The sequence below is a fragment of the Ctenocephalides felis genome, unplaced genomic scaffold (assembly GCF_003426905.1).
Source record: "Ctenocephalides felis isolate EL2017-DRISC unplaced genomic scaffold, ASM342690v1 CF-g0.4_SCAFFOLD_01886, whole genome shotgun sequence".
NCBI lineage: Eukaryota > Metazoa > Arthropoda > Insecta > Siphonaptera > Pulicidae > Ctenocephalides > Ctenocephalides felis.
In genome coordinates this window covers 14841974-14855352 of record NW_020538040.1, presented here as the reverse complement: position 1 = coordinate 14855352, position 13379 = coordinate 14841974, and the positions used below count along the sequence as shown (strand labels likewise).

At 27.6% G+C, this 13379-nt stretch overlaps 3 protein-coding genes across 7 annotated transcripts in view; all 3 read right to left on the bottom strand.

Moving 5' to 3' along the window:
- Positions 1-634: 634 nt before the first annotated feature.
- LOC113377164 (serine/threonine-protein kinase Tao) lies at positions 635-7923 on the bottom strand. 2 transcript variants are annotated; one of them, XM_026617385.1, is made up of 18 exons: positions 7579-7923; positions 7067-7379; positions 6610-6727; positions 6437-6534; positions 6202-6367; positions 5714-5836; positions 5494-5642; positions 5212-5360; positions 4967-5111; positions 4761-4893; positions 4249-4634; positions 4006-4156; positions 3669-3908; positions 2840-3102; positions 2576-2708; positions 1220-1338; positions 825-937; positions 635-707 (listed from the first exon to the last, which is right to left on the bottom strand). In XM_026617385.1, exons 2-18 carry the CDS (start codon positions 7297-7299, stop codon positions 658-660), a joined length of 2769 nt encoding a protein of 922 aa, XP_026473170.1. In that variant the 5' UTR covers positions 7300-7379; positions 7579-7923; the 3' UTR covers positions 635-657. The 2 variants fall into 2 exon arrangements, with proteins under 2 accessions (XP_026473170.1, XP_026473171.1); XM_026617386.1 differs by lacking the exon at positions 635-707 and having other exon boundaries at positions 723-937; positions 7579-7922.
- Positions 7924-8675: 752 nt separating this feature from the next.
- On the bottom strand, positions 8676-11290 carry LOC113377740 (vacuolar protein sorting-associated protein 33A-like). 2 transcript variants are annotated; one of them, XM_026618151.1, is made up of 10 exons: positions 11163-11290; positions 10851-11070; positions 10604-10778; positions 10387-10528; positions 10190-10331; positions 9958-10124; positions 9692-9862; positions 9315-9626; positions 9119-9245; positions 8676-9048 (listed from the first exon to the last, which is right to left on the bottom strand). In XM_026618151.1, exons 1-10 carry the CDS (start codon positions 11262-11264, stop codon positions 8762-8764), a joined length of 1845 nt encoding a protein of 614 aa, XP_026473936.1. In that variant the 5' UTR covers positions 11265-11290; the 3' UTR covers positions 8676-8761. The 2 variants fall into 2 exon arrangements, with proteins under 2 accessions (XP_026473936.1, XP_026473937.1); XM_026618152.1 differs by having other exon boundaries at positions 8679-9048; positions 10408-10528.
- Positions 11291-13020: 1730 nt separating this feature from the next.
- Positions 13021-13379, bottom strand: part of LOC113377445 (tudor domain-containing protein 7B-like) — a 13340-nt gene continuing 12981 nt past the window's right edge. For all 3 annotated transcript variants that reach the window (XM_026617770.1, XM_026617768.1, XM_026617769.1), the window contains one exon: positions 13021-13363. In XM_026617770.1, coding sequence (XP_026473555.1) covers positions 13152-13363 — 212 coding nt within the window. In that variant the 3' untranslated portion in view covers positions 13021-13151. The remainder of the gene's footprint in view (positions 13364-13379) is intronic.

The window sequence follows — 13379 nt, the reverse complement described above, 5'->3', positions numbered from 1 at the left end:
TATTATTAATTATGTACGAACGCAGCACATCACAAAAATGTACTGTATTTAAACAGAATGTTGTTCAAGAAAACTTGTCTAACTCATTTTTGCAACATCATGAATGAATAGAAAAATTAAATTAATAAACACTAAATTTGTTTTTAATAATAAAATAAACACAGCGCTAGATTGAATTAATGGCGTTTCTTTGTATTTATATGAAAAAAATTGCTTCGAAATACGAGCGTATTTACGGAACGAATTAAACTCGTATGTCGGGGTACCGCTGTAAAATGTTAATGTAAATTTTGTAACAACAAATTCAAAATATTAATTTCTGAATAATATGTGAATAGAAACATAAACATAGCTTAGAAAAATGTTATTTCGATTATATTAAAATATTTCAGAAACCCAGTTTTTGAAATGTTTACTAATAAATTATAAGCGTCATATAAATATTGTGATTAGATTTTTAAAAATTACTGTAGTTGAAATCATATGGAACAAGTTTTGGCATAAAAAGTTTTTAAGCCAATAAACACACAATCATATTCATTCTGAACTGTATGGCAGTTAAAAACAAAATTAACACAAATATAAAATTTATTGTGTTACAATAATATTTGTATATTATTAGTATGTATAATATCATGCTTCAAATTAATGTTTTAGTTATAGAAAATATGTGGAGGAAGTAACTCCTGCAATCAATGGAAGGTTACCTGTGTAAATATATATGATGTATTTTATAATGACAATTTATTAGTTAGTAATGAATAATTTGGTATCATGTGCTGTTCAAAAAAGCTTCTATATAAATTACATTTCCTACAACGAACCTGCTGGAAAACTTGTAGAACTATTGCTATGAGCTAAACTTAGCATTGATCCAGATAGACTGGCTTCTTCATCCGGGTACGTTTCTTTGGGTGCTTCAGCAATGGCCAGTGCGCTATATCATAGTTTTATGCACATATAATATTTGTATTTATATACAAATCATAAAGTTTAATAAAACCGAATTAATTATCAATGCTAAATAAAATATTGGATTATTGACTTTACACGACAAATTGTTTTTAAAGAATCCTAATTGTAATCTTAATACAGTATCCGAAACCATTCACAAAAGAGTATTAAGAACAATTTTGTGACAAATATCTATAATGACATCGTACAAGTTATTTTTAACAGTTTTTTCATAGTGACAAAATATTCGCAATAAATAACATACCTGAAACCTGATCTTGCGCTTTCCTCATCAAAACTATCAAGTTCTCTTTCTTGACGTTCTTGAAGTAAGCGAACACGTTCGGAACGCTCATGGAGAAACTGTTGTAGTTCTGAGTCCATCTGCAATTAAAAAATCTATTACAGTAAAACCTCCTTATTCGCGGAAAATATGTTCCGTAAAAATTCCGTGAATAAAAAATCCGCAAATACAAAATGGTAATTTATATGAAATCATAGGGATACGTACCAAGATGACTAAATAATCCAAAAATAATGAATAAATATGCAAATACAGGATGGCATTTTATATGGAATTGTAGGGAATATGTTCCAAGGTGACACAATGAAAAAAAAATATTGTTGAGAACTATTATTTAATATGCAATATTTTAAGTATAACAGATCCCATTTTAAAATTAGTTAGTAATAAGTAATAAATCTAACATTAATATAAAACTTTATATTAATTACAATAATAAATTAAAATAAATGTCAACTTATAAAAGTTTTATATTAATGCTAGATGTGGTACTAAACTTATTACCAACTAATTTTAGTATGAGATCTGTTACACTTAAGATATTGCATATCACATAATAGTTCTCAGCAATATATAAAACAAATATCGTTGTTAATTATAGTTTTTGTGCATTTTGATTAATTTTGTTGAGGCTTAGGCAATGATTTGAAGAACTTGTAATATTGTTTTGCTTCTTTAATTCAAACTGATATTTAGTCACATCAGTAATTTGCCTCTTAAAAATAATACTTTTCATATACGGATCAATGCCCATATAGAAATTGCACAGTTCACTTTAATTCTTCACTAACATTTTTAAAATTAAATGTCACGTTTCTATGCTTGTAGAAGCAATTGAAGTGAATTGCTCTTCTTCGATGGGCTGGGAATGTGGATTTCGTGTTGATTTGAGACAAATTTTACTAAAAATCTATTTCATTCATTGAGCAATAAATAAGGTTGTTTTCATTCTATTAGTTTACATTCTCAAAAACACCGACAGCGGCGAAGACGCCCAAGGCAACGGAGGCGTCTTATGTCAAAGATTTCTTTATTAGTTCAAAATCCGCGAATAACGAAATTTTTAGTCGCGAATATAGAAATTGGGTCAAGTTTTTTAGCTGCGAATAGCGAAAACGCGTATATAGGAAGCGTGAATAAGGAACTTCTAGTGTACATACTTTTTCAAATTTCGTCTCATTCGATTCAAGACTTGAAACATAGATAAAACATAAAATTAGCAAGTCGGATTTTTTCGCGAAAATATAAATTTCACCTTCGGGAAGTTAAAAAATCTATAATTAATGCCCATAATTTATAATAACATTTTTTTCTTACCTTTTGCTCCAATAAAGCCCTTCTGACTGAAACACGATCTTCTAATTCCCTCCTTTCACGATTTCGTTGTGCCTCCGCTTGCATTTTATTTTTACTTTGGTAAGCCATCAATATCTCTAACTCATAATTTAATCTAAAATAAAGAAAATAGTGCTGCTTATTGAATATATTTGTGCCTCAGAGAATTTATTACAAATATATCTGATAAAATAAAAGCATAAAAAAGATTAAGTTAACAAACGATAAAAAACAAAAGTTTATTACTTTTCTTTGAGGTGGTGACAACTCATCTCCTGCGTCTCATCAAGTTTGATACTTTGTTTTTGCAACATCTCAGCGATGCTTTGTTCATACTGTTCTCCCAATAATGCTAGCTTACGCCTTTGCTCTTCTTTCAATTTCTTTATAACTGCTTTTTGATCATCTTTTGGAGTACTTTGAAGAATATGCGCTTTCAGTGCTTTATATTGTCTAGTTTGAGTTTTGCAAGTTTCACGGTATTGTTTACGGATTTGCATTTCTTTTTGCTGTAATTTTTTTTTAAGTGTCATTGAAATTGAATGATAATTTGAGAGTAAATTAAATTATTTTCTAAAATGTGTGTTGATCTATTAATTTCCTACTTATCCTGGTCTACACAAAAAAAAAACTTATTTTTTTAAACTTGTCTGATGTTCATACAATTGTGACATTATAGATTAATAATAAATGATTTTTTTTTTAAAGATTATTTAAAGGGCTATAATCATGTGGGTATTAACAGATGCCATTTTTTTAAAAAAAAACCCACTTCATCACATTCTAGAGTTAAAACTTTAATTCTTTCTGTTAGGCCTATTTTTAATTTTTATTTTACTTCTATATTCTTAAAACATTAATTAATAAATTTTAATAAATGCATAAAACTCATGCCTCTATGACATAATAACAGAAGTCTATGCCTCTATGCCAATTAAAATAGTAATAATCAAAATTCAGAAATGCCACAAGAATGTAGTTAGTATTTGCATCTCTATTTTTTTACTTAAATAATAAACAAGTTTATATCATAAAAACAATAAATCACAAAATCGATATTAAGTAAAATAGTCACCTTAAGGCTTTTCGGCTGTTGCTTTAATTCTAAAGCATGTTTTTTCCTTAGTTCACGTTCCGCCCTCTGCATGTAATCATTTTGATTTTGCAGTTCAGTCCCATGCTGCTTCATAATTTGTTCCTCTCGTAAAGAATGAACACCTTTTTGTTGACGATACTCTAATTCTTGTGTTTTTTCATGATGTCGCAAAAGCATAATATGGGCTTGTTCAAGTTGACCTTGTCTTTTGTTAAGTTCCTATGTTTTTTTAACATTTTAATTGTTTGCGATATAAAATATACAATATATATATATATATATATATGTGATATACAAAAATATAAAGTATTTTTACCTCTCTTAACAACTCTTGCTCAAGGTTATGAAATGCACATAATTTTTTTCGGCGAAACTTTCTAATTTCCAATTCCAAATAATCTTTTTGACCACGCAGAAGTCTCTGTTCTTCTTGCGCCTCAGCTTGTTTTAAATTTTCTTTTTGGGATCTGAACACAACATTGAAATATTAATTTAATAAATACAATCAAATCAGACTAGTAATCTATATAAAAATCCAAACAATAAAAAGTCATCTTACTGCAATGTAGCATCCCTTTGACGCTTTGGTGTAGATTCATCCATTGATAGTTCTCTCTTCCACCTTTCCTTATTTGCTTTGTATTCCTTTTTCCTATGTGTATCAAACGCTTTTTTATCATTTTCTTGTCTAGCTACAATATCTTTCTGCAGTTTTTTCTCTGCAGCATTATTGGCTTTCAATTTTCTTTCTAAATCTTGCTGATGCCGTGCTTGTAACCGTTCTAATTCCCTACTAAATGTTTGAAGTAAAACTTCATATTCTTTATCTAAGTTACTCTTATGTGCTTCCATTTCTAATTTACAACGCTCTTCTAATTTGATTAGGGCACTTTGATGCTCCCGCCGCATTCGTTTGTAACCAGACATTTGCTCATGCATTTCCTCCTAAAATAACCATTTGATTAATATTAAATACGATTATCATAAGCAAAAATATCATGTAAAGCTGTTTTTCCATTCAAAAATATAATATTTAATATGAAAGGAAGGCATTGTGTTGTAGTAACAGACCTGCATGTGCTCCTTTTGCTGTTTGGTAACAATACTTGTTGTTCTAATTGTTGCAAAATTATTTGCACCGTGCTCAGCTACCATCATAGCAGCTGTTGCAGCAACATGATTTCCCATAACACCACCCATACCCCTTGAACAAAAAAATATACATAAGTTGCAATAATTATAAATATACTTTAAAACAAAATTTATCTGATTCGTACCTATAGTTTTTAGTCCCCGATGCCCCATCATGTGCTGCACCCGCAGGTAAACTATTACTAGAACTACTTTTACTACTGGCTGACACTCCTACAGAATGTAAAGAATGCTCAGAAGTGACTGAATTACTCTTACTACTATCACCACCTAAACAAATTTCCAAATCAGCAATTGGTGTTACAGATATCTTGGAAAATATTAAAACAAAAAAAAAGCAAATTGGAAATTGAAAAAACACTGTTTTAACCTGTTGTGTCATCTCCATCTGCAAGTCCATCAGCTATAGCACTCTCCTCATCACCTAATGCACTTTCAGTATCACAGGAATCCACCATAAGAATTTTTTTCATCTTACGATAATTCAAATTATCAAGATCTCTTACAGCAGCTTTGGTTCTGATAACGATAAAAAAAATTAATTGAACTTTATAATAACTATGCATTTTACATTGAAACAAACAGAAAATATTATTGATAAACAAAGTTAACTTTAACTATATTCAGATTTATAAAAAAAAAGTTATCATACCGATGAATTAAATCTACTAAAACAGTTGGAGAACGAGGCCGAGTAATTAATTGATGATTCAAAAGCTTGGATGATGTCGGTCTATGAGTAGGCGATTTTTGCAGACAAAGCTCAACAAAATGCTTGAACACATCAGACCAGTCAGGAGCCTAAAAGAATATATATCTATTATATTAAAAAGCTAACACAGTTATAAAAGAAGCTGAAAGAATAAATATACCTGTAAAGGTGGTGTTTCATTCTGAGCTATATGATAAAGGGCACTCATAGCATTCATATTGAAATATGGAGGTTTTCTTTCTGCTAATTCCATACATGTAATACCCAAAGACCAAACATCAACCTATTTTTGAAAATAAAAATTGATTTAATACATAAATAATAATAGATAATTAAAATAATTATTTAGCATTATCACACAAGGTAAATTGTAATAATTGATAAGTAAAATCAGTTTAGCAATATTTTAATATAAAAAAATACATTAAACTCATTACTATTTTCGAAATATAAAAATAAGTTTGCCAACATAGGAAGACAATTCTAAAGCAATTACAATTAATTTAAAGTACAATTAATTTAAAGTTAAATTATGAAATTTCAACAAAAAAATGAAGTTGTATGACCACCTCTTATTTATAACTTCAAGGTAAAAAATTAAAGAATGTAGCAATAAAATAAATTAATAAAACTAATATATCGTTTCACCTTTCCATCATATTGCCCCTCATCCATAGCAAGAATAACTTCAGGTGCCATCCAATAAGGAGTTCCAACAAAGCTATTGGCAGGACATTTTATGGCAGCACTTCCAAAATCCGCTAATTTTACAGTTCCATTCTCAGTCAATAAAATATTGCCTGCTTTAATATCCCTAAATAGTGAGCATATTATAGTAAACTAATAAGTATAACAAATATCGTAACTACAGTGAAAAGCAAACCTATGAATTCTGCCAAGGGCATGAAGGTAAGATAGTCCTCTTAGAACCCCATCACAGATAGCAGCAATTTCTTCCTCTCTTAAAGGCCGTTTATGTACCTTTAATTTTAAAAAGTCTATTTATAATATGCATGTATAAAAATAATTTATGCCAAAATATTTAGTAAAATATACTTCTAAAATATCACTAGCCGAGCCGACACAATATTCCATTACAAGCCATGCTGTATTATCTCTCAAATAACAGCCTTTGTATTCTATAGTATTCGGATGATTTAACTGTTTTAAAAATCTGAAACATAAAAACAAACAAATATTATGAATATCAAAAATGAATAAATCAAAAGACATTTCCTCAATATACTTTATCATTATAAATTTATTAATTTTCTTTATTTTTGAATGTTTACTTTGAATATCAATTTTAAATATGATGGTAAATTAGACTAACCAGTCTTATTTTTTTAAACAAATTTAAATATTTTTGTTATGAATGGCACTGCAAATAATCTTTAGTATTACTTCTTAGTTTAATAAAAAAATAAATGTAAATGTAAATCTGAATAAAATGTAATTATTAAGTTATACTAACAAAAACGTGCATAAAATATAAATGAACAAAATAAAAGACCTGATTTCTTTCAAGATATCTTGCCACTTTTCTTGGCTCTGCTTGCCCAAATAAGACATTTTCTTAATGGCAACAATTTCTCTTGTGACATTACATCTGGCATAATAAACAGCACCAAATGAGCCATGGCCAATTTCACGAAGATCTTCAAATATTTTATCAGGATCTTGTTTGTGAAATAGTTCTGCTATATCAGGATCTTTCAAGCTCCCTGGTCTTGGCACAGATGGCATTTTGAAAACCCAATTCTTTTTATATTAGATATATTCAGTGTTTCACAATATCCATTTTTACTTGTGATATTTCATTCTACCTGGAGCCACAAGCTTTAAATTAGTTCATATATATATTTAACTCAGGATTAATGTGCAATATGACAGATGTTTTAACCCTTCAAATATTAGCACAAAGTAATTTCAAAGCAAATAATTATTGATGATTTTAAATAAAGGTCTTTCAAATTATTGTTCAATTACTTTATTTTATAAATAAATATTGACAAATTGACCCACCTAGTTAATTTCCTAAAATAACAACTTATATTTTACAATGTTTTTAAACCAAGAATGGAACTACGCTACTCTTTAAAATTCAAATATTTTCGAATATTTCCATTGCATATTATTTATCACTTTTTATCATGAAATATTAAACATAATTCCAAACAATGTATTGTCAATTGCAAATTACTTGGGAACATCGCCTTCAAAATGGCGTTTAGGAATACTTGGGTTATTGTACGCAATATTTAAAAAACAATGGTATAATACAGGTCTAAAACACTTAATAACTAAAAAATATAACAAATTATAAACAACAAGTACTATTTACACATTATAACAAAGTATATACGATCATCATTCCTTTACATAAAATATTAAAATAAGTAATGTAAATACTTTGTCACATACGCGAAAGTTACACAACTACTAGCGACCTACAATTGATTACGATTGAAATAGGAACTACCAGTTGTCCGCATAATTCAAATATTTTCACTTCATTTTAAATTTAGATCTTTTTAAACATTTTAGCGAATCCCTTAAATACTTTTTACAGAGTCAACCCACGAAAAAATAATTTATTGATTCATAAATAACATATGTATTTAAAAATCTAGACAAACATTTTTTTATACACAGATATTTGTTTATACAAATGTACAAATTTTACTTTATTGACATGTAATATAATAAATGTTACTTTAATATTTCTTAAATAAATGTGAAATAGCACAAGTAAACATTTTTTTGAATTTATTAAACATTATACTGTTGACCACAAAAAATATAAATCAATAGTTCTGCTGCATTATCATTTACCATCAATGGGAATAGCAGGTCTTTTATTTGTATACACTAGTTATTTTGTTAGATTAGTAGATAATTTTAACGGTTGTAAATACAAAATATCAACAAGAATTAAATATGTTTTATATTATATTTTTAATTATTTATATTATTTAATCTTATCAGTAACACATAAACTTGCCACTTTTCTACTTGCAGGCATTAAATCTTTATATATGATGTTAAATGATTAAATAGCCACTAGCTACCTAAGCCATAAGTATTGAAGCTATTTTTAACAGTTGCTTATTAAATAATATAAATTTCCAATTATAATAATGATAATTTTCTTGATTCTCTTATACTCCAAGCATTATCAATACCAAGAACTTTCAAAAAACATAGATCATTCAGGTAAAGGTTGCATTAATGATTCTATTAAATTATTGCCATTAATTATTTTTGTTGTTGCTATCACAAACTCTACATTGTTTTCTTCCTGTTGTGATAAAAATCTCAAAGCTGATATTTCTGCATATGTGCAGCCTCCCAAGAAGAATACTAATATTACTCTTGAAGAATCACTTTGTGAATTTTCTGATTGAATAGATTCTCTGCGAACTTGAGATGGCACTGAAGAAATTTGCTCCTCAAATAGAGGACCAGGTAGAACGCCTATTGTATCTTGTAAACCTGTTATAAAAATTATATGTCTTATTATAAATTTATAAGATAAAATCTATATTGGTTAAACTTTTTTTACTTAGCCAATTTTTATTTCGAACTATATGCTCTACTAATCTTATTGAAAGAGGTGCATAGATACTATGGACATAACTAATATCAGTAGGTGTGAGTTCTGATGTATCCTGCATTGTTAGTCGTAATGTCTGAAAGATTCATTAATAAAACGTTCAGTTTAGCACTCTAAAATAAGAATTAAGTATATAATATATTACTTTTCTGAGAACTGCATACTGCCTTGATCCCGTTTGCATTCTCAACAACCCACATTTTTCCAAATTGTTTAGAGTGAGAAATGTATTTATACCATAAACATGTACTAGTTCTCGTTTATAATATTCTAGAACTTTCTGTTTTAATCCTGAACCAGTTAAAGACTGCAAACATAGCAAACGAAGAACTTTAATTAACTTTTTTGACTGTGCTATAAGATCTTCCACGTATGGATTCGGTTTTTCAGTATCGATGCAGCTTAAAAATTCCTGCTCACATTGTAAAGTATCCATAAAATTGAACGAATCTGTTTCCTATGAATACAACAAAATATTTATACAGCAAAAACTAAATAAACAAGAATATTATAAATACTTACTTCTTTAATATATTCTGCAATTGCAGTATGTGTAGCCAAAGCTTGTTTACTTGCAAGCATGTCAGGTAGTTTTGCAACAAATTGTTTAATTTCTTGAACAGATTTATCTTTATGCCTTTCTTCGAATTGGGATGCAATGGATCTAGCTTGTTTTGATAAAGCTGACCCTACCTAAGTTAAAATTATTGTTTAATTCATCATATGCAATATTATATATATATATATATATATATATATATATATATATATATATATATAATACTCACAGCATTGAAATTTTTGTCTCTTAATTCAGAGAATAGTTCATCAGCCGAGTTTAACACAATTAACTTTGTGTCTACATTTAAATTTTGTGCGGAGTTATCATTTTGATCAGAATGAAATTTCTGAGCAGGAAAAGAAGCTGTGTTATTTGAAATCCCATAAAACTCATCTGAAAATCAATATTTTAAATTGATAATTCATTTTTCAATGTAACAAAATAAGTAAAATATTTACCTATAAGCCCTTCATATGTAAGTTGAGTAATTAGAGGACTTATGAGATCGGTTGATCTTTCAATAATTAGTAATTGATCAATAGAGGACTTTGTTTGAGAAAATTCTTCCAATTTTGTCATTCTTTTCAAGTGCGTCATTAACTAAAAATGTATTAATATTTTTTTTGTTAATTTTGTAGTTGCAGTTGAATTGAACTTGTAGTTTTGAATAACATGCCTGATTAGCATATTGACCTTTCCCACATATTTTATTAAATTGTCCAAACATTCTCTGGAGAGACATAAGAGCTAGTGCAGATTGGTGGATACAAGTTGGATCATTCTCAAGATATAATTCCCTATTTGTTAAAAAAAAGTAGATTATTTAAAAATTGACATTTTTCCAAAAAAATAAAGAAAGAATTAACATTTACCTAAATGAACATGGCAGTTCCATTGAAACTAAATCATTATCCAAAGGAAATAAATGGCATTTAAATTCAAAAACATTTGTGAGACTTCCATAAACTCCTTTATTTTTAAGACGCTCTATACATAAAATACTTTTTCTAGGAACAAAAAATAAATGAAATTCTCTTAATAACGAACCTGAAATTAACGTATATGTGAAAAACAATATAAATAGTAAGCTGCCAGTAAAGAAATGCCATTTCAACTGACCATTCAAATTCTCTCTATCGTTCTTTAATATGTTCATTGCTATTATATCCATCATCTCCTCATTTGGTCTTGTAATAAAAATAACATGCCGTACTTGTCTATCAGAAATATTGGGAAATACATCCTTTCTTAAATGATACATTTTTTCTACATCACGTAGCATTGAATATTTAGCCACTAAACCCACTGGACCAGCCAATGATTCATCCCAAATAATTACCTAATACAATAATAGTTATAATTATAAAAGAAAACATTCAACATGTAAATTAGGAAAACATTTCTCTTATAAAAGAAAATTCAATAAATTACTTTTTTGCCATCACATGCATCAAGCAAAGATAACAACTCGTTTCTATATGTTTCTTGTAAATAGGCTATATTAAGCCTTCCTCCGGATAAATATGAAGACATCGTAATATTTTAATTTTTACTTTTTAATAAGTAAAAATTGTTATATATGTTCTTTACATATACGCCTTTTTTACTGAGGTATTAAAGACATTCTATTTTGATTATTTGAAAATAATTTATTAAACTATTTATTGTAAATTTCTATTTTGAAAACAAGTCCACTTTTTTAAACTGTAAGAAATAAATTCAATTATTACATACATTACATATATTATAAGTTTTAACAATTAAACGATAAAAATCTTTAAATTTAAATGTCAAATTGACATTAGTATTCGAAAATTTAGTATTGCCTGCCTTGACAAAATTATCACATTTTGTACATTACTCTGAAGTGATGAAGATATTTAATTTGACATTCGAAATGTCAAAAATAAAATAGTTTTCAAGGTTTCAATGTCCTAATTATTTATGTAGTCTTTATTTAAATTTAATTGTAACAATTATTTTTTCATAATCTATCATATTACTTATTTTCAAAAAAGTATAGTTAGTGCTACCTTTATCCTGCTATGTTATAGAACAATATACTGATCTAATTTATATTTTCTTCTTATTTATTCACTGACTAAACTAATGTTTAGCATTATAGGAAAAACAATAAATTTTTACTTTTTTTATATCGTGAAGTAAAGAAAGCTGCTCAAGGTTCCAAAGACTGACTAGGAATAATATTGCATCTTGCATATATGACATGGCATCCTCAATTTGTTGAATGTTAGAATTTTAACTAATTATGGTTTGAAAGCATATTTGAAAACAACTTCTGCAACTATAAGGTACCGAAAAAATAAGAATCATCTAACAAAACAATAGCTGATTGAAGTTTGTTTCTATAATCCTATATATAAAAATTGAGTTTTATTATACATTAGAAAACTTAAATTACTTACTTTCTAGCACTATATAAGAAGCAAAAAAAAATTTGTGCATAACTATACAATTGTTTATATTACCAAGAGACATCTAGCAATAAACTATAATTATAAATCAAAATTTAAATAAGTTTATAGTTAATGCTACAAAAACATTATTAATTCAATTCTGACAAATGGCATAAACTATGGGAATCAGCTTCCAAGTTAATGAATTATTAAAAGAAATTTAAATATGTTCCAATTCAATAAATTGGTTGATTTATAAAGACTCCGGCATTGGAACAGTGAACGATTAAATACAAACTTATTCAGACAAGTACCTACGCCACCTCAATGATCGCCCTAACAGACTTGTCAGAACATTACCAGGGACTGATTAAAAAGAAAGTTCATTATAAATTAACCTTTCATCAATAGATAAAATCATCACCTAGTAGCTGTCAATGGTCAGATTATTTTGTATTTTATTAGATTAATTAGATTATTTTAGGATTCATTCTTATTCCTAATATTTTGCTTGTTCTTTTTTGGGCAGCTTAAAAAAGAGTTAATGCTGCAATTAACATTGACCTTGTTGAAAAGCCAATCTTTGGCTTTAGAATTAAAAAAAAAAAATATCTTGTTTTATTTCAATATTTTCAAAAAGTAACTTAGATAATTCAAGAAAATTTAAATTATTTTCAGAGATAGCTGTTTGGTTATTATAGTTAATAATAAAATGTTATAAAATTTTTCATTAAGTTTATTATATATATATAGAAAATACTTATATATAATAAGGAGCTAGTTTATGACTACATATTAAATATAATATTACCATCACAAATATAAATATATTTACATATGCAATATAATCAGTTTTAATACTTATTGGTTGCTTAGGAATCACAATATATTTTCATAAATCAGTTCATAACAAAAATATATTTCTTAATCACGCTATAACAATTGATCACAAGAGCATTCCAGAAATAATTAAATTTAAATTTAAAAAAGTAGAAAAACTAAATTACTTTATATATGTCCGAACATATTCTGGTGTTATATAAACATCGTTCTCTGAAGTTGTATCAATTAATGTCAGACTTATTATTTTGTCGGAGGCATTCAGTTCATCAGCATCAATGCTGTTAATTTTGGCAACAAAAACTTTATCACACACCCGTTCCTGAAAACGTAGGCATTCTTCCACACTCCAGTCTGCTATTATTGGAGTTTCTCCTAAAACCATTACAAT

Bases quoted from the DNA above. Each gene is read 5' to 3' on its own strand.
- LOC113377164 (XM_026617385.1), bottom strand. From the start codon at position 7,299: ATGCCATCTGTGCCAAGACCAGGGAGCTTGAAAGATCCTGATATAGCA. The intron at 5,112-5,211 runs GTTAAAACAGTG...AAATTTGTTTAG, and splicing joins AGATGGAGATGACACAACAG to GTGGTGATAGTAGTAAGAGT. The intron at 708-824 runs GTTCGTTGTAGG...ATATTTACACAG, and splicing joins TTCTACAAGTTTTCCAGCAG to GTAACCTTCCATTGATTGCA.
- LOC113377740 (XM_026618151.1), bottom strand. From the start codon at position 11,264: ATGTCTTCATATTTATCCGGAGGAAGGCTTAATATAGCCTATTTACAA. The intron at 11,071-11,162 runs GTAATTTATTGA...TTATTGTATTAG, and splicing joins ATGCATGTGATGGCAAAAAA to GTAATTATTTGGGATGAATC. The intron at 9,049-9,118 runs GTAAAAAAAGTT...TTTTTATAACAG, and splicing joins TCGAAATAAAAATTGGCTAA to GTTTACAAGATACAATAGGC.